Below are 20,712 nucleotides of genomic sequence, written 5' to 3'. Positions count from 1 at the left end.
ATAAAAATTGGTACTATGGTTCTAATGTGCGCATTTTGAGCGTTAAAATCAGACATTTGACATGACATGATGTCATTACGTTTAATTGTTTTTTTTACGTTTAATTGTTTTTTTTTTACTAGAAATAAGTCAGAATGTAGGGATGGACAAAAAATCATAATGTTATCAGGATATAATTATGATATCATGGGGAAAAAAAATCATTGCAATTTTCCTCGAATAGTCGGGAATTGAAAAAGAAAATCAGATATTACAAAAAGGTATTTTCCCCAAACATTTCAAGATGTTACATTTCACAGCAGTAATTGCAATACCGTGAAACTCCGATATTTTTGCTCTAGGCTATTATATCATCAGAATCTAAATGTGGTCCATGCCTAGTCGCAACATAAAGCAAAAAAAAGAGAAAAAAAATCAGCCAAGTGCCAGCCAAATCTCGTAAACGTCGTAAGCCAGGACAATCGTAAAACGAGGAATCTCCGCATAAGCTGTTGGGGCACTTCCACGCTTGCCCCCAATGCAAAAATCACTCCGATTTCCTTCTTGATCAGCCAATTTTATGTGTTCAAAGTGCAGTCTCCAAACTACAAAAGCGCTCCCGTCCCGAGAGAGCGCACGCAAACTTTTGAGGCCGTCAAGTTGGCAAAATGGTCCTCCCGGTGGACGCCAGTGAGCCAAACATCAAACGCACGGCACCGTTTTTGTCTGCCAACGTACACGTTGCCTTTGTGATTCTTTTTTTATTTTATTTAGGGGAAGCAAAAGTGCTTAAGAGAGATAATTGTGTGGTCATTGGGGAGAATGTTGCAAAAGAGAGTTTTTTTTTCTCCATGCAATATTCTGACTTTTATTCTTGTAATTTACTGACTTTTTTTTTTCTCCAAAAAGGAAACACGCTACTAATTGGAAATGCTCCCTTTTAGACAACTTAATCATACAAATGATTTATTTACTCATGATGAAAGATGTGGCACGGACAAGGTTTTTTTTTTTATTATTTAGGTAGCGCCAATTCCAATCGGAAAGCCCAATTAGCGTGTCCAAGATCAAAGGCAGCTTTTCGCTACATGAAATCACAGGAAGTGAGTGTCGCCATTAGTGTTAAATGAGGCCTCGGCACAAATCGGTTCGGGAGATTCGTTCCTCCCTTTCAACCTTTTGGAGTATCTTTGCGCTGATGATTGGTCGCGGTGACGCCAAGTCGCTGGCACCAATGTGACAAATGTGCAATCTGCATTCTTGCTCGGATGAAGCAAATGGCGTGGAAGAGATATGTGCAATGACGTGTTCAGTTGCGCAGGAGCATGATGTAAGATTCCAGAGTGCATTTCAATTACTCAAATCATTAAAGAAATTTACTTGCAGTGTGCAGATGAGGAGTCGCTATGGTGAATTTGAAATTTAATCCAACAAAATGATTAAATTCAATTCTACATTTTATTGTCTTTATTCATTCTTCTACTTTTTCTAAAACATATTTTGGCTGCCCTGCTTCCTCTATGGATGTTACATTTTTTTTTTTTTTTTTTGTCCAATCAGATTTCAGTCGCTACATGTTGCCATGTCAATGTGATCTGCCCAGCGACTTCAGAGTGCTACTACTGGCTGGTAAGTGAAACTATATTCGAAATGCAACTGTTTCTTTAAAACTCAATGATGTCAGCATTTTCCCGTCGGCTGATTGGCTGATTAGAACAAAACGTGTTCCAGCAAAGCACGTCTCTCTCAAATTGAACTTTGGTGGCCGTGCTGTTGACATATATTCAAGGGAGCATTTTTAAATGATGCTCCAAACATTTGGTCAAGTTGGCTTAATTTAAAAAAAAAAATTATTTAATTTTTTTTTTTATGGTACTACCATATGGATTGTTTTGAAAGGGAAACGCGCCATCCAGATGGCGCTCAGCGCTCTTTCTGGGCCGTGCCCGCCGATGCAACTCGGTGGTGCTTTCAAACGAACATCTGCCGCTATCATAAACTCGTCGACGGCACACGAGCGACAGCCCGGAGGACTTGACGTCGTTTGGCCAAATTGTTCATTTTGTGTCGTGTTTATAATCAAGTACCGCTGTATATGGGCTACTCCAGCTATATTTTTTGATGTAAAATAAGTTGCCAACTTGGACGGTGTGTCAAAAGTGGCTGCCATGCGTCAGTCAAGTTAAGGATTAGTGTTCTCGTGGCAACATGTAAAAAAAAAAAAAAAACAAACTATGCAAGCTTTTATAGGTCAAACTTGAAAAGAAAAAAATGAAAATATCGCCAAACACTGGTGTGCTGGAAAAAAAGTGAAGAAATAAAAAATAAGTTTTTATCTCTCCAATATGGATTAAAAATAAAAAAAAAGAGGATTCTCAAAAAACAAGTTTTTCTCGTAATAATTATTAAAAAAAAATAAAATAAAAATTACCCAGACTGGTCGCAAATTTTTTTTTTCCTCTTTTTTTTTTTTTTATCTTATTGACATCATCATGCATCGACAGTCATAAACTGATAGAATAATAATGGATTTTTTATTTTTTTTATATCTTTTTTGTCCGCGACGGCTCCCTGACTGAACACTTTTAGCTGACGTGAAACCTGGCGGTCATAGTGAACACGCCATCGCCGTCACTGTCAGCCGGACGGCCGTGAAATGCGTCGAAGCTTCCGTGACGGATGGTAATTGATAATTAGATCCCGAGGGAAGAGCCGCTCTTTCAATCAACCTGTGCTGTTATTATTATCCCACGAGGTTCAGTTATCAACATACTGTCGTGTGACTGAGGAGCTGAGGGGCTTCATTAGCGTCCATGGCTTGCACATAATTAAAAAGGCTTCAGCTTGTTTTGAATTATTGTTTTTTTTTTTTGTTTTTTTTTTAAGCAATACTTTTCGTGAAAAATAATTGTCTCTTTGATGTCAATTTCTGTCAACAGCAGGTGGCAGTAGAACATCAAAATGGCTGCACGCTTTTGTTGTACCAAACAAGGCTTCAGGTCAGAGACGTTGTCTGCATATTAAAGATAAAAATAAGACATTGGTATTAGGGATTTTTTTCTGATAAAACAAAACGGCGTCTGTCTTGTTTCGGGGGCGCATCGGGAGCGGGACAGTGAGGCCGTCACTTGGACTGTGTTCATTTATTCTGATTCGTCAAGTGTGCCGGAACATGAAGACAGCTGCTTCAAATTGATTGTCACGCTAACAGGTTAGGAAACCGGCGATGGCTGGTGGGAGGGCGGAAGGGAGGCGCCGCACGCTCTGGACGCATACGCTCTGCTACTTAGAAAGCTAATCACATTGCCTTCATTAAAAAAAAAACAAAACTGTGAAACTACTGTGAAACTTTACTTGAACACGATAAATTCAAATATTTTTACTAATGGCCGACATGCATTTTGTTTGAAACAAATATGATTTTTTTTTTTTTTTGCACATATGCTTGGTGCCATCATAAATAAATGTAGCAAAATATCCTCCAAAGCATTTATTTGACTTGCTTGTATTCACGACTTTCACGTCATCAGAAGATGTTTAACGCTTCATTTTAAGACTTTATCAACATAAAATTGCAGATGCTCCATGGCAAAGGCAGTTTTATGGCGTCATCTTTCCATAAAGGCATTTCAAAAATGTGGTGTCAAATCACATTGAAGAGTCTGTGTCAAAAGGTATTTCATTTTCAAATGTCATGCAATTAAATACACAATAAACACAAAGATAGAAAGAAAATCAAATCAAATATTAACCAATAATATGAAATAATAAGCATATTAAACCTACAAAATACAATTCCCCTTCGAGTGTGCACGCGAGGCTGCGCGGCTGCAAAAAGAAAAAAAAAGAAACACTGAATGCACAGTGAATCAATAGAGGCCATCGACGTGTTGACGAAGGCCTTCCCGTTGTATTTCCGCTGAGCCGGGGCCAATCTTTGATTGCACTTTGTAATCGGTGACTGATTGGAAACGGCAAATTAGGTCGATTCGCCTCTGAGCCGTCAGGGACAGTTGGGACAGTTTATCCACGTTTGCACAGTGGGTCAAAAAAATACAAACGGACACTTAACTAAGATAGTTTAACGCAAACACATCATGGGAAAAGCTATGGACTGGCTAACAACGCTTTAGCAAACAGCTATTTGAACACAAGCTGTGCAGCAACACATGTAGACAGACTACGATAACACTCACAAGCATATATTCTTTTAATATCTGCTAAAAATGACTGAATAGTATTGCAGATTACTGAGACACTAGAAATTGGCAGATTTTCACCCAATTTTAAAGCGCAACTTTCAGGCCCTAGTTTGTTGAGCCTGTGTGGGAGAGGTCAAATCAGCTACAACATGAGTCCTGACGCCGGCGGTGTCCTGGCTAGCCCAGCAGACCAGTAAAATTGCTAATCCTGGGTCCGAATAGCAACAATGGAGGCTTTCTTTTTTGGAGTGAGGGATGATTTACCCCCGCGAGCCTTTTCTTGGACGAGCCCCACTGAATTATTATAATAATAATAAATATAACAACGTCGGGGGAGTAATTGATGTGACGTGCAAAGAGATGAGCTTTCACCCTGTAACATGATGAGCGGCTGCTGTCAGCCAGTCAAGGTTGTTCATTTATCTTGTCTGACAAGCAGCTTGGTTCTGGTTCTGCTTTGTATTTGGTCTCCATCCGCTTGGGATGGGCATGAGAAATGCATTTTTAAAAAAGATATATTTTCCGTTATTAAACGTTGATGAGCAAAAAGTCGTTGATCAAATGTTCGTATCAAAGACACGATGATGTGTTACGCAACGGAGGCGGAACGGATTTAGCGACGACTCATTTGCTGCCTAAACGGGCTGCGCAATTGAAAGATGTTCTAAAAGTTTGCTTGTATGGAGACGTTCCCGAAATGAAAGAGCAATTTTGAGCCACCAATTTGAGGTGGAAGTTTGTTGTAAATGTTTTACTTTCTTGTGTTCTGCTGACGCAAACTGAACGGAGTGAAATTCCCCAGGCTAGTAAAGTTAGCATGTTAATCTACCTCTGCACTGATTTTACAGATTGACAGGCTGTTCTTCAGGTTAGAATCAGTTTTCTAATTCATGAATTTTAAAAAGTACCATGCAGAACAAATTTAAGAATTTTATAAATATTGAACAATAGCAAAACACAAATAATGCTGACATTTTGCATTCAAATTTTTCCTTTATTTTGCCAAATTATTTCTTTCTGTGAACATATTTGTAATGCATAATCTTAGAAAAAGTGATGTGTGAAGATTTTTTTTAAATATAAGAAAATATTTAAAAAATTGATGTAATTATTGAAAGTTGTCATGATTTTTTTTTTTAAATGGAAAAATTAAAACTGATTGTAATTATTTATAATAATAATAATTTTATAAACACTGAAAAATATAAATGTGTAATAATTGTAACGAATATAAAGCAATACATTATAATTTCTTATATTTAAAACATACCTTTAAGTGTGACTTTATTTTATTTTTTATTTCAACATTCTAATCTGTCTCCTTTTTATAAATTGTCCACCGATCGATTACCCGGCACTCTTATCTATTAAATAGCATTGGTGTAATGCTACCTGTCAACCTGTTTAATTGCTTTTTGTACAACCCGACAGACATATTCTTCACGGACTATTATTTCAACTGAAAATACAGCAAAGTAATTTTTTTTTTTTTCTTTCTGCCGCTGTTGTATATTCATGTAACACCAAGGACTTTTGGGGCACAAAGAACTCAATTTGAGCCAATGGAACTTGACCGTTTTAAATCAGCTCGGAGGCAGATGCACTGCAAAATGTTATTTGGGCTGCAGGTTGTCCAGAGCGAGCGAGCGAGCGAGCGCGACCTTGGACCTGAGCGAAGGCCCTCTGCTGCCGCCGCAATGTCTTGTTCGCACTTCCAGACAGGTCGCGACATGCTGCAAACGTTCTTTTTAGAGATTCGTAATAAGCCGGTCCTGTCCTCTGCAGTGTTGCTAATAAATACAAATACTTGCCTATTGGATTTGAGCAGGAATTTATTTTTTGGGGATGAACTTTTGACAGAAGTACTTTTGCCACCTGTGGTCATCTGCGCTGATTTCCAGAAGCCTCTCTTCAAAGTGGCCCTCGTTCTTCTCCCTCCGGCAAAGTCAGAGGTGCGCCGCGCTGTTAAATGACTCGAGGCGTGATGGTGCCGGAGAGGCGTCCGGGAGTACAAATGACTTTGCTTTTTGCCAACTGTGATTAATACCGATATGACGCCGACATATCTCCGTTGACGATATTGGCCCGCGCGCGTTCATCCGTTTGTGGCTGGGCACATCAGACGCTGGCCGACTTGTTACCTCATTTTTCGTTTATATGTGATGCAGGGGCGTGAAAAGGGCGGGGCCAAAGGGGCATCGTTGATGATTGATAGGCATATAGTTTGACATTTTTCCTCCGAGGAGAGGAGGAGGAGTCCGGCTGCCTCGAGTGGGCCTTTGTCAAATATACGGCCGTGCCGATTGATCGCCGTACGAGCGCACGTGTGAATCGGGGCGTAATCTATGTGATCATCAGCGCATTTGAGCATACCGTAAGTCACGCTATGTCCCGAGGACATGACGCCGCTTCGCTGCGGTGATCGATAACGGCCGGCAGCTGCTTCGCTGGGGATTCATGTCCAGCCAAATGAGTATTCGCGTCGAACGGGTCGAGAATTCCCGTTGACGAGGGAATTTACTTTCGGTAGCTTTAACCTTTAAGGGAAAGTGCTTAAATCTAGATGTCACTTTTTATTACAAGGCTGACTGTGGTCAGCATTTGAAAAGAAATGATGGCGAAGCCGCTCAATCGGCTTTGAACATGTTCCCTAACGACACGATAAAAACTTGGGACCGGCGTGGTAATCGATTGTCCGTTAGGAATTTGCTCGGTTGTGCGGATTGATTGTTGATTGATGGAGTTTTGACGCAAAATGGAGCGCAAGTCTTTGGGGCTAACTTGAAAACAGGGGTTCAGAGTTGTTGTTGTTCTTCGCTTAGCTATGTTACAGTGAATTAAGGAGCCTCATTTAGACAAAAATAGTGCACTGCCGCTATCCTGCGGCATCTATGGGAATTTACAAAGATGCTGTCAAACTGATCGATAGATGGATAGATGCAGTACTTTATTCTGCCAGAAGGATTTAAAAAAATATATATTTTATATAGTTACTTCAATTAACATGATTTTTTATTCATGCACAGATTTTTGCAATTTACATTCATTTAAATTAACACCGCACTCAAGTCGGGATTTTTAACACCGTAACTGATGTTTAAAACATGAGAACTTTGTGTTATGGATTGACCATTAGAAATATTGAAGAGGTTTCACATTTTCAATTATAGGTACCGATAATTTTCCATGCAGAACGGAACGCACCCTACCCCGCAGGCTAATCTTTCAGGATAATCTTTCGGAGACATCTGATAATCGGGCTTTGATCGGAAATGGTGAAAAATGCTGCAATTTGGCCCGATTGTCGGTATACGCCTCCCCGGCTCGATTGTTCCGATTGTACATCTGCTTCCTGTGTCAGCACCTCTTAAGGCTGCAAATGCAGGGGCAGAAGATGGCAAACGGCTCGGGGGATGAATTATTTGCATCAGTCGTAATCTCAACCCGAGGTGATAAGCGGGGCTGCACCAGACATCGATCACGCTTTGAAATATGCACGCGGATGAGAACGCCGGAGATTGGGCGTCGGTCAGCAGGGTGTTTACGGCAAGTCGCCGCAGGGGCTGGCGTGTAATAAGAACCGGCACGTCACACGTTGAGTTAGCACCTTGTCCTTCTCCTTTCATCTTACCAAATTTATGATGCGATAAATCACCGACATGCTGCTACAATTACTATGCATATTACATGCTACAAATATCGATATGACGCTACATTGTATATCATTACATATCGTCCGTGTCTTCACCCTATTGTTTTTGTATTGACTATCTTTCAAAATGAGTCTGGAAAATACAGTACTCGCAACAGGAAGGAGGCAAAAGTGAGCAGACTCCCTAAACTTAATTTAGCCCAAATTAGCCGTGTGGATACTTCATTAGAGCGCACAGACTCAGTGAGTGAACTCATGGGAGTTTTGCGTCAGACTAGTTTCCTGTCTGACTTCACTACGCTCTTCTGGTTGTATGTTGCCATGTCTGTAAAGTTCATTTGGTGCTTTTGTGGCTGTGGTGTCTCTGCTGAGGACCGATGTACGCAATGTAACGTTGTGTAGCGGAGTCTTGTGTCGTTTATCTGCTAGTTATCAGGAGCTGTCGTCCATCGCTAATCTGCACATCCAGCAACACCGGAGCTGTGCCTAGCTTTTGGCTTGCTCGTGATTCAGTACGGCCTGGCTGTTGCTTGTTCGAAAAGACATTGGAAGATCGTTCCCACTCCCAGGTCGCGGAACACACAATTTTCAGCAGAGATTGAAACCCAGATCTCCTGACCGTGGGGCAGACGTGCTAACTACTACTCCACCGTGCTTCCTGCGATGTTAACGGTCGGGCAAGACGCATTTATGGAAAAACAGCTCACGAAAAATACTTGCTTGTTTAATTTCACGCTTGAAATGAAAAAAATTCTTTCTTCTCTGTCGTTCCGATTGGAATGCCTATTATTGGCATTCATTTTCAGTGGACCTAATATCGAACCTTGTGGAGCACCACTTGCCTTCCACTGTAACGCCAGGCAACTCTAACAGTCATGCACAGTACACTGAAAACTTGTGGACTGACTGCCGGTTTTCTACGTTAACAGCAAGCAAGTGTGACATTTAGGTAGAGAGTCATGTCCAAATCAGAGGACTGAGTATAGATCTTTGTGGAACGACACCAATATGGCCAAACACTTTGTAGTCTATGTAACATTAACACGTCACGTTTTCCTTTAAAAATGAATCATCCGGAAGTGACTTTAATTAGCTTAGCTTGAATTGTGTCGGGAGCGTCTTCAAAATTCCGCCTTCCGGTTGGTCCTGAAGGCAGCAGCGACGTTCTTTCCCGCAGATAAGCCCTGCGCGACTGAGCTTGATTGATGAGAGCCCCCCTCACTCCCGATTCTACGTCCTCCCCACCCTTGAGTTCCATCCCATTTCCGAGGAGGTGCACCTATAAACGTCTGGCCGATAAACACTTGACAACGCTCCTTCGCCGCGCTGTCCGTCTTGTAAAAAAAAAAAAAAGAAAAAAAGCCTCGGGGCGTTCTTGTCGAGCAGACGAGGCTCTTGGCTCTGTTGCGGACGTCTGGACCGCTTCGAAAGAAAACCCAGACCTCATTACGTAAGGCGGCCAGCAGGAAATGAGTCAGCCTGAGGACATGCCGATTATCGATCACTCACTTTGACACTTATTCCAATCACTGGATATATAACTAGTGCAGTAGTCTTCTGTAATAAATATCAAAGCCCAAATAGAAATAATACCGCAGAGGTGACAAAAGCACTCGCAATCTTGACTTGTGTGAAACTGAAAAATCTACTTACAGTGCAGTACGATCACAAAGTATTTGTACTTAGTTACTTTGCTTCCCGCCCCTGAATAATAATAACGCGGAGCGTGAACGCAATCGGCCAAACATAATTAGCCAGTTTGGATGCTCCGTGCAGGATGGAGACTCCTTAATAGATGTTGTCACTCGACTCCATCCTTCCGGGAAAATTCAAAATCAACAATTTCAATGGCGGATGCGCACGCCGCCATGATGGACTGCTCAATTGAAGGCCGCCATCACGTGAAAGTGTCAAATCCAATTAAGGAAAAAAACAATAATACAAGACCAGTGGGAGATGGCTCCTTGAGTCAAGCCATTCTGTGACGATTCCCACCAGGATCGGTTGAAATTGAAATCTGGAGTGAGGGCCTCAGCTGCGTCCTCATCCAAGCGGAAAGCCGCGGTCAATATCAGACAGCCCCAAGATCAGCGAGGTCACCCCTGCCACGTTGTCAAGTGTCAAATTGAAGCAGAGCGGGAGGTCAGAAGGGCACACCGACGGGAATTGAACACCAAAATAAGCACAACGAAAATGTCTTTTACCCCTTTGACGGAGACCTAAAAGATTAGTTTAGTCAGAGGCAAGCGAATCCTTTTCCTATGCAGCGGCACTTTGAAACAGTAATCCTCTTTTGCTTTGGAGTCAGCCAGCCAGCCAGCCCATCTTTGAATATCTGCCAAACCAAAAAAGCAGCGGGTTCACTAATCACAAAGTGTACGTTTTCACTCACAAAATAAGGGTAAATAATCAACTTTACTCAAAGCGAATGCATTTTTTGCTTATTACCTTCCGCTGCTCTGCCACTAAATCAACTCGGTCTGCCTCCGAGTGAACCGGGCAGTCTTCCAGGCTCTCACCAGTCGCCCTCGCTAATGGGATTTCCACACATTACATTACTACAGTGGGAGCTAATACGCTAGGATAATATCTCCAGGAAAAAGGTGCACCCCGGACTCAAATCGAATTGGCCGCCGCGAGGAAGCAAGCGAGCCGACGCGCTTACTGTAAATATGCCGCCGAGCGCGCATGCAGGAGCATGCTGGGTCTGGAATGTCTTTTGTTTGTGCTTTCCAGCTAACATCCCACGCAACACCTTGCTGGCTTCTTTCTTTGCAAAACTTCAATACGGCGTTCTCCCGCATATTATGCGTGTGTGTGTTTTTTTTTTTTTTTTTAATGAGATTCTAAAGTCTATAATGATGCTGTCTAATGCCACTCCCAGTTGAAGTTTACTGTCAAACTCAACATTAAATGCGGATCTTTACAACTTTGCCCTCTGCTAGCTTAATGCTAACCCAACGCAAAACGGCAACTTTCAAGGGACTTGTAAGTTGCGCTTCTTGTACCTCAAGGCGCCGCCGTCTCCATGTTGCAGATTTTCACCGATTGTATCACCGTATCAAAAGAATTCCGTCCGAAGAGATACGACCCTCGCATTTCAATGAGGCCCCGCGCTCTGTCGCGGCAAAGGAAAAGGACATTTTCTTGGATAAATCAGCATGGATATTAGTTCATTCAACACAACTCCTTTTGTCTGCCTGAGCCAATATTGCGGGAGCGGTGCGGCTGTGACCGCTATTAATTTGGGCTTTGATGGCCACGCTCAGCGGCGGTCGCTCTTATGTCGCTTTCGTGTTCATTCGGCTGCCGTTTTCCTTAGCAACGGCGTGTAATAAGACAACAAAGGCAAAAACATACATTTCCACCCCCAAAAAAAGTTTTCATTTCAAATAATTGCTTTGTAAAGGCCTTGTTGTTTTTAAACATCCTCTCAGTGTGCTTTGCGTTTTCTTTGCAGCGCTGTACTCGACCATTTCGCTCATTTAGCTATCCTCCTCCTCCTTATATGTCACGTTGGCGCAAAGGTTCTCGCCCCCGACGCGACCTCATCCTCCGGCGGCGGTTAGGCGACACGTCTACCTCGTCCGTGTTCTCGGTCAAGGGCTCGGCTCGGGAACAACGCCGCGTTGTTCCTCTCGTGTTGCAAAAGCAGCTGACGGCACGGCTCCGGTCAGGGTGACACGCCGGCCAAGCGGCTATATTTAAATAGCACATTGCATACGTGTGGGTGGTTGGGTCAAACGTGAGCCGACATGGACGTAAGACTTCAGTGAGACACCCTTAAGAGGACATTTCGGGAAATTGACTGTGACTTTGACTCCGCCCGTCACATGATCAACTAATTTGAGTCAAGATCCAAAACCTGTCAGAAACACCCACATGACACAGGTAAGCAGAGCTGCGTTGAATTTTGCCGGGTAAACCGAGCAATGTTAGCGAACATTCTTAACATGTGATAGTGGCACATAGTTGAAGCGTCAGTTAAATAGGCCAACATCCAGATGCTGAGGTGAAGGGGCAATGAAACAGGCCAAAATGCAGATGTAGATGAATGCAGGTGTTGTTTAACCAAATGTAAGAGTGTAAAAAGAAGTTTTAAGAGGAGATTTAAACTTTCCAACCGAGGTAGGCTGTCTAATTTCCGTGGATGAGGATGCCAGGAGTGCCGGAGCCCGACTAGAGAATGCTCCCGCTGACTTATTTTTGCTACAGTCTATTGTCTGAGGAGCTGCCTCCATGAGCGAAAGCTCTTTTATTTTTGAACATTTTTATTTCCCCACAAAAATTGCTCTCTGCTCTCGCAAGTAGAAGCCGCCGCAGTCGCACGCCGTCCGGGTTCGCCCTCGGTCGTCATGGTAACACAAGACGGAGTCACCGTTGGCCCCAGCAGAATACGGGGCGGGGTGAACGCTCGCTCACTTGCACGAGCCAGACAGGGGCAAGAAATGTGCTGTAATTGTCGATCCGTGGGGTATTTTGACGAAAATCTGTCACAGACGACTTATTAAGCCACCCGGGAACTGTTTTAAATTGAAAAAAAAATGCACAATATGTCTTGTTGAAAAGAAACCGCAGTGGCAAAGCAGCGTGTCGAAGTATATCGTTTGACAGGGCTTGTCCAAAAGTTGGCAAGCTGACCTACTTTGTTCCGTCACTCTTTGCAAATGTTTGTTCGCCGCCACCGCAAAAATGTCCCAAATGTGCAAAAGAGCACACAATTATTCTTAGTGAACAGGAAACGCCGGCGTGTCAAACCCCACCTGGGAAGAAAACCAGACAACCGCTTTTTTCCTTCTCGACTTTTTTTTTTTTATACATTTTTGGACGATGTTTTAAATGTGTTATTTGGAAGCAGGCCAAGCAGTCGATTAAGTTGGACATCCGTTCCTTGGCATCTGTCCTCTATCCATCATCTTTCTATTGCAATGCTTTTAAATCCCCAGTCTTTAGCATCAATTAAAAAAAAAAATGTAATCACAGCAAAAACAAGTGTTCAGATTGGCTAATCTTTTTTCAATTATAGATCCAGCAGATGGCGCTGAGGTGAAAAAAAAAAGCCTCTAATTCCTCCCCCAAATGTTGTCGTAATTTTATATGGGTGCATTATTTATGCAGAAGAGCCTGTACTTGAAGCCCCCCCCCCACCCCCACCCCATCCCCATTCAAAAACCCACCACTGTATCTATTTGATTTCCCCTGAAGCCAAAGGGGTCGTGAAGAAGTTCCATGTGTGTGCGGCAAGCTCAGCTGCAGCCTTGCAGTGTGACAAAAGCAGTAAGAATTCATTATCTTGAAAGCCAGCATGGGCGAAAGCGTGCGGCCAGGTGGCGGGCTTGGATGGGGGGGGGTTGTCCTGTGAGCGAAGATGCCACTTCCCATCACAGTGGCGGAGCAGTGCCTGACGGCGCCTTGATTAGAAGTCCGGCGTGGCTTGGACGCATCATCTCTCCAAACTGCATCGTAGACCTTCAGCGTCCTGATTTACTCCACTTTTAACTCCATTTTGACTGCACTTGTTATTTGTCTCCAAGGGGTGGAACAGTGCTCACCAGCCTTGTGGAAGTAGTTCTTAGCGCGTCCCAAGTGTTATTGCCGTCATTGCCCAAATTGCTTGAAGTCACTTCAGAGGTTACGGCCGTAGAAATGTGTTGAAGCAGCAGCAAAGGGCAAGCTCTATTTCAGCGTGAGTATCCCTTCCTTCAGTTGCATTCCTTGATGCGTATCGGCGGCGGGCATGCAACTTGCCCAACCTAATCCACCTCCTAAAAGACCTCCGCTTTCATGTCATTCTTGTCCTTCTTTAATAACAATGGTCAACACATATTTTTTTTTTTTGCATTTTTTAATCAGAGATGCAAATAAACTTTTCTAGATGCTTGTACTAATAGATCATCAGGTTTTCGTAATTATAATAGCAATAAGAAGTGCTTTAGGGATATATTTAGTAATTTTTATGAAGAACAAATGGAATTTTTTATCAGTAACGTCATAAACTGGTAAATCCAGTATTGCGCGTGCTTTTATTGGTCAAACTTAAAAACAAAAATATCTCAAAATCCTGATGTCCTGCAAGAAAAGAAATCAGCGTCCGAAATACATTTGGGGACACGTGATGCCATCCCTGATTCAATTTTGCTGCAATAAGCAGTAAGAAAAACAGAGAAAACGAGATTTTTGTGAGGAGAAAAACATATCAAGTGACTTTATCACTATTTTGACTCCTAAAACTAAAACAAACAAAAAAAAATTAAAAAACAAGATGGAGAAAGGTTCAAAAGTTCAAATAACGTTTTCGACGTCTCCCTCGTCCAACGCCCCTGATTCAAACGATCACGATCGTTATCGGGAAATCTTGTTGTTTTGATGAAGACGTTGCAGTCCACAGGCGATTGTTCGCCCAAGTCTGATTTGATTGAACAAGAACGTACAGTAAAGCCCAACACCTTTACTGTCAGTGCTAGCCTAGCATAATTAAAATGCACTTTGCCGTGCTGAGCGTTTCTTCAAGTGCTGTCGCACTTTCTCAACAGCGAGCACATATTGTTTCCTTCGGCACCGGAATCCAATTTCATTTCAGATCAAATGCATTATTTATATTGCCTCCTTTTACGCCAACGTCAATATACGCTCATTGTGTTCCAAAGCCCTGACGTCGGGGAGATGTAAGCGCCTTCATTTATTGCGTTCTCGCTTGTCATATTTTGTATGAATGCATAAGCGGGACGAAAATAATGCCGGCGAGGCAAATATGAACGGGACAAACTTGTTGAAAGTTGCGATTTAAGCTAACAGTAAAGTTTCTGTTGTATTTCCCGTTTACGTCTAGGCTGTTGCTTGATTTGATCACTGAGCTCAGTTATTGCTCAAGCAGTTTACTGTAAACATAAAACAAAGAGAATTACATTTTGTGTATAAACAACCACATACAGACACCCGCTAGCTTAATGCTAAGACATAGCGGGAATTAGCATAGATGGGCTTATGAATAGCATGTTTGTGGACAAAAGTCAAACCCTTCTTCGTTTGTCTGCATGACATTTTAAACATAAAAGACATAACGCCATCTCTGATTAAAATGTGCCGTTTGGCCACTGCAACTCCAGTCAGTCTTATGTTGAACAAAATTGAACGGGAACATAAAATGGAATCATATCTGTGATAATCAAAACGTGGCCTCAAGCGGGGCCTTTTTTTTCTCATTAGTGATGCGTCATTTCTACATTATTAAAATATCGCCACCACGAAAAATAGATTAAAAAAGGACATTAAGGTTTGTTTTTGCCACATCGTATCTCATTTGCCCGCGCACAGCGCTAACGCGGCCCCGGTGAGGGTCTCGGTCACGGAATAATTAAGTGCGCGACAAATGGCTGTTAGCCAGAGGCGCAGGGGAAAAAAAGCGTCATTTGTCTGCAGAAGACAAACGGCTTCAAAATGCCTTAGCAACAGGTGACAAGAGCTTGGATACCGACAAAAAAAATCTGTTTGGGGGCTCCACTTGAACACAACACCACGCCACTGTCACCAGTGGAGACATGTCAGGTGTTTGTCAAGAAAAGCAGGATTTAAAGTTCAAAAATATATTTCGATGCTACAACTTTCACAACACACGTGTAACCACCCAGGTTTAGTTGAACACTTTTGAACTCATTCAAACACACTTTAGTGGCTGTTTTCACTCTCACGCTATCAAGTATTGGGAGACTATCAGACAACATCACTTTAAGGAAATGAAAAAATAAGGCTGACTGCTAGCTTAATGCTAGCATAGAATACAACATTTCAAATACAGGCTAACCGAATTTACTGTGGATGTTACGGTGATTATAAACCTTCAAATAACTGCTACACTTGGAGCAGCAACACATATAGAGGGATCAGTCAAGATGAGAGATAAATATGTATAAAAACACAAAAACATGCTACCAGAAATTTCTGTAGCACAAATGTTACGATAAATACATATAAACCTACAATCAACTGCTACTTGAACACACAGATCTGTTTTGACTGTATACTGTAAAAAAAACAACATAAAAATGATCGCTTAGAATATAGATATAGCGGCGTTGCTAACGATGAACATTTGGACTTTTTTTTTCTTTTTCAAAGTCAACTCCCCTCCCAAATATTGTGAGCGCTTGTCTTAAACCGTCCAGACTGCGTTGGGCTCCCCGAGTGGATTAGCCGACGTTATCAGGCTGCGCCAGCACGCTGCGCCCGTCTTTGGGCATCGACCAGCGGGGGCACTCTGGGAAATCTCCCTGGTCATTTGAAAAAATTGACCAAAAGCACTTTCAGGGTCATGTATATGTTTAGCTAGCACTCCAGTGGGTCACCAAGTGGATTGTGTTGGACTTCAAGAATCTGATTTCTTTAGGTACACACTGTTCCAATACACCATATGTTATACCGTATACATGCAAAACGTGTGTTCATATCCATTGGAGGAATATTCATTCGGGCACTTGAGCGTTAAGCTGCGTGTCAAGGCCCTACGCCGACAGTGACAAATGAGTCCCAGATGGTGCCTTCACGGACACGCTACATGCTTGGACATGAAAATAGCATGTGGTCAAAGTGAGCAATTCAAAGCATTTGCCACGATAAGCACTGACAATCACAAGTACAGATGTCTACTTGGCCACTTCCCACCACCGCACAATAAAATGTTAAACCAAAGTCAACATTTTGGCCTTTGGTGTGGCCCACACAACAATAGGAGAGCGCTGATGTCATGTGCGGTGCAAAGGATTTGTGCTTGGGCATACATTTATCTGCCGGCATTTATTCTAACGTGTCGGCACATCAGAGCTGGGAATTTTCCCCCCACCAAATGAAAACATGGATATGCTTTTAATATAAACCATTTCATGTCACAAACGAACTTAACTAACCCAAAAACGGAATGTATGCAACTAACCAACAGCGTACCGGTAACTAACTCACTGTAATTCACATCAACAATGTGTACATAACATTCCTAGTTTTGTATAATGGGCATGAATATGCCCCCTGGTCATAAAAAGACATTTTCCCCCCACTAGACACATGTGAAGTCCATTAGTCCCCCCTTTTTCCTTTCCTGTCCGCTTTCAGCTGAGTGCAAAAAAAGAAATCCTTCACTCCCACTCGTCTCCTCCGTCCCACCATCCTGCCATCGCTCATGCGGCAGCGCGGAGCAGCACACTTTCCAGTCACCACCTAATTGTGAGCGCGTGAGGCCGCATTGCTTTCACCCCCAAACAGAAGGGGAAAAAAAAGCTTCTCGTGGACCTCCTTCATCTTTTGCCACGGCAGGAATATTGAAAGCAAAGCACAGCAACAACAAAAAGTTTGGTAAGTTTTTTTTGTGTTTTTTTTAACTGGTTTGCATTGATCATACAGTTGACTGTTGTTAAATGTACTGTAACACTTATTTTGTGTACAGTTAAAAAAAAAACACGAAAAGAGATTGGGTTTTTTTCCTATGAATGTGTAAATGACTAAAAAGATCATACATGAATGAACTCAAATAGAAGTTGAATTCAAATCATATATACAATTATAATTAAACCAACCCAAAAATGTACATTTGAAATCAAATGAAATGATATAAAAATACAGTATAATAAATAGAGTAAATGCAACAAATGTTAATTTAGAAAGTACATGAACAAAATAATGACAATAAATTAGGGTGCCAGAAAAGTTGAGACTTTTTAGAGATTTTTTATCTACTCGCGCATGCGACCAATCAAGTGTAGCATAAATGTGTTTTTTTTTTTTTAATCCCTGAATATTTGTTGTTGTTATTTTTTTTAGCCCATTTATCAGTAATATCGTGAAAATAATGGGAAACTGGAATATTTACTTCATAGCTTGATTTGTGTTCATCCCTAAATTTTCGACTAAAATTTCAGTTTCGGGGGCCACTGTGCTCCTAGTAAAAAAAAAAAAGAAAAAATAAAAAAGTTTTTTCTGGATGCCTTCACATGCACTTTGTGAAGCCATTTTCAGCAAATAACATGCATACTCTCATCGTGACACGTCAGTGAAGAAACTCATTCAGTATGTTTTGCCCAGTGTCATATTTTGGCATGTGCGACACGTGCGGCCTCACAGGGGAGCATTGCTGCGCTGGTTTCACTCTGAATCTTCCAAACAATGAGTGAGGCGGTTAAACCTAAACCTGGGAAGCTTCCAAGTGTGCCTCCGCTGCCGCGTTTCAAATGAAAAGTGGCTTCGACTGGAAACGAAGGCGCTCTGGCACCGCCGCCTCAGAGGCCGGCTTCATGTTTTCACGCGCTTCCAGATGTGGCGCGCGACACGTGGCAGCGGCGGCGAAAGCGTCCCGACCCGCGGTCTTGTCCACAATTAGGAGAGGCGAACGGAACCTGAGAAGCGTCTCCTGGAGCAGTTGGCAACCGGAGCGCTGCTGGCGAGCTTTACGAGCCTTGCGTGACACCACTTGGCATCTGCTCCGTTGCGACCCAAACCGCCGGGTTTAATCTTTTTGCCAGAACACTGCAGCAAAGGAGGACATAAAAACACGGGCACTTTGTCATATAAAAAGGCTTCGGAGACCGTTTGTGTCCTTCAATGTACTCCCTAGGCCAGCGCTTCCAAAACTTGGGCCTGTTTTGTTTTTAGTCAGCTGCCAGCAACTGTTAACTGTTTTGTTGTTGTTGTTGTTTTTTTTATTGGTCTTTATCGTGAATTTGATGATCGTGCGTTAAAAGATGAAGCCCCGTTTATTGTGGGGGATATTACAACAAGCCATATTTCGTTGGACTCTGCTGTCTGCAGCCAGGTTGGCATTGCAACTAAGAATCTGTTGGCAATTTAGATGGATGAAGTAAAAATAAATAAATATGAAACAAAGATTATTTGACATCGTTTTATATCTCCCACATGCTGTCAACACATCAAACGCATTTTAAAAAAGACTTTGACGTATCCCTTTGTGACTGTTCTCTAGCTCTCACTGTTAATAAAATGAAAAAAACAACAACATCATAGAACATCACTTCTAGGAAATGCAAAGAAGAGAGGCCGAGTGTGCTCGCTTCAGGCTGTTCATTTGTCACTCAGCTTTTTATAATTTACTTAAAAACGGACGGATAAAACAAAAGATTACACTTTGTATATTTAAACACCGTAATATTCAACCAAACTAAATAATTTCATCTAACACTAGCTTAATGCTAACATATAATGAGAAACGCCATGCGTAGGCTAAGACAAATTGGCATTGAATAATTACTACTTATGAATCTGCTACTTTAGCACTCGGAGCAGCAACAAATACAAACAAGTTGTGGCAGCGCATACTACACCGCTGAAGGCCTTTTGTTCTTATTGAGATAATGAGTCATTGCAGATATTTTTGTTCAAAAAGTCATCATTCTTTTTAAAAACAGTTCTTAACAATGAAACATGAGACCTATAAGTAATTGAGTTATTCACAGTCACTAATATCTTCTTCATTGCAAGTTACCATGCGGCGTTGGTGGACGGGCGTTCTGGTGGCCTTGGTTTCCATGGCAACCCCAACCATCTGCCAAAGCGGGGACGGCGAATACGGCTCGGGCTTTGACATTTACCCCCCAGTAACGGCCACGGACGCGCCGTCGGAATCCGCCGCTGACGAGCCGGCCAAGGCCAAAAACGACCCCGTCTTGGTCCCTCCTCCAGTCTCGGAGGAGACGTGCGCGGTCCGCTTCAGCACCCGGGGCGTTTCGGCCCGGCTTCTGAAGGCTCACAAGGAGGAGGTGGCCTACCTGCAGGCCTTCCAGCACGCCAACAAGGCGGTGATGGAGAACCTCGTGCAGTACGTCGGGGCCGAGCTGGGGGAGCAGAGCTACGAGGACGTGATCCGGGCCAATGTCGCCGGCATCCACGAGGAGCACAAGAGCTGCCGCGATGTGGTGGGGAAGGCCGAGGAAGACCTGGAGAAGCAGCTTCAAGGGGAGGTTCTGGACACCCTCGCAGGGATGCAGAAGTAAGGACGCAAAATCTTCCTTTTTTTTCTACATGTAATTAAAGCTCACCGTTCACAATTATCTTACCCGCCAAGGAGCTCAGCTCCCCGAAACCTGCGATCCTAAAATCCCCGCCCCGTGGTACCGTTATATGTTACGACTGAGAAAAGTAATAGCCCACACATACGAACCGGGATGCACCTTTTGGCCTTTGACTGACTTTGGAATCTTGAGCGATTGCGTTGTTATTAAGTGCGATAACTCCTCTTCACCCGTCTTTCCTGGACAGAATCCGAGAAGAGTCTGCGGCCTTTGAGGACACGCTGCGGGCGGCGGCGGACATCGCCGGGCGACTAGAAAGCTCGTCGCAAGCCCTTCACGCCTCCTTCACCAAGCAACTCAGAATCAAAATCCACGTTTAAGACCCGGGACTCACCTGTACCCGATCGTTCCACGGACAACAAATCTCGAAGCGGGTCCTGGCTTTTTTTTTTTTGCCTGGGGATGCGCCACGATTCTGAAAAACCTCCGAACGAAGAGCATGATGGCAGCCCTTTGCAATATTTTCCGTCCATACGTTATTCCGGCAATTAGGAGAGGAAACATATGGGAGCGTTATAGTCGTTCAGGTGTTTATGAGTCAGCCTTGAGACATAATGATGCAGTTCGTCTCCTCCAGAGGAAGGTGAAGATTGGCCATCTGGTTCCATGCTTGCCACGGAGGCCAGGACACACTTTATTTGACCTGTGCGATTAAAGAGTCAATCAGGAACCACTCTAACTTTCACTCGGCTTTACTTTTGGATGCAATGAAAGATCATTATTGGTTGTCTGTACAGAGCTAACGTGAAAACACACTCACTGAAGACTTTCGGACTTGTCAAGTGAATTCAGAGATTTGTTTCAAAATACA

The 20,712-nt window shown here is 42.9% G+C and overlaps 1 protein-coding gene across 7 annotated transcripts in view; it reads left to right on the top strand.

The window, feature by feature from the left end:
- LOC147128444 (uncharacterized) overlaps positions 1-20,575 on the top strand; it is a 31,369-nt gene extending 10,794 nt beyond the window's left edge. For 3 of the 7 annotated variants that reach the window (XM_086019253.1, XM_086019254.1, XM_086019255.1), the window contains 4 exons: positions 1,540-1,608; positions 16,936-17,175; positions 19,312-19,819; positions 20,089-20,575. In XM_086019253.1, the coding sequence (XP_085875379.1) occupies positions 1,554-1,608; positions 16,936-17,175; positions 19,312-19,819; positions 20,089-20,221 (936 nt within the window). In that variant the 5' untranslated portion in view covers positions 1,540-1,553 and the 3' untranslated portion in view covers positions 20,222-20,575. Of the gene's footprint in view, positions 1-1,539; positions 1,609-3,019; positions 3,191-10,409; positions 11,725-13,367; positions 13,520-16,935; positions 17,176-19,311; positions 19,820-20,088 lie in introns of those variants that run through there. The other 4 variants (XM_086019259.1, XM_086019258.1, XM_086019257.1 and 1 more) reach the window with 4 other exon arrangements.
- The last annotated feature ends 137 nt before the right edge of the window (positions 20,576-20,712 follow it).

This window comes from Filicampus tigris, chromosome 20, assembly GCF_054856515.1.
Source record: "Filicampus tigris isolate MCC_2025a chromosome 20, RoL_Ftig_1.0, whole genome shotgun sequence".
NCBI classification, from domain to species: domain Eukaryota; kingdom Metazoa; phylum Chordata; class Actinopteri; order Syngnathiformes; family Syngnathidae; genus Filicampus; species Filicampus tigris.
This window is presented reverse-complemented; position numbering and strand designations above follow the sequence as displayed.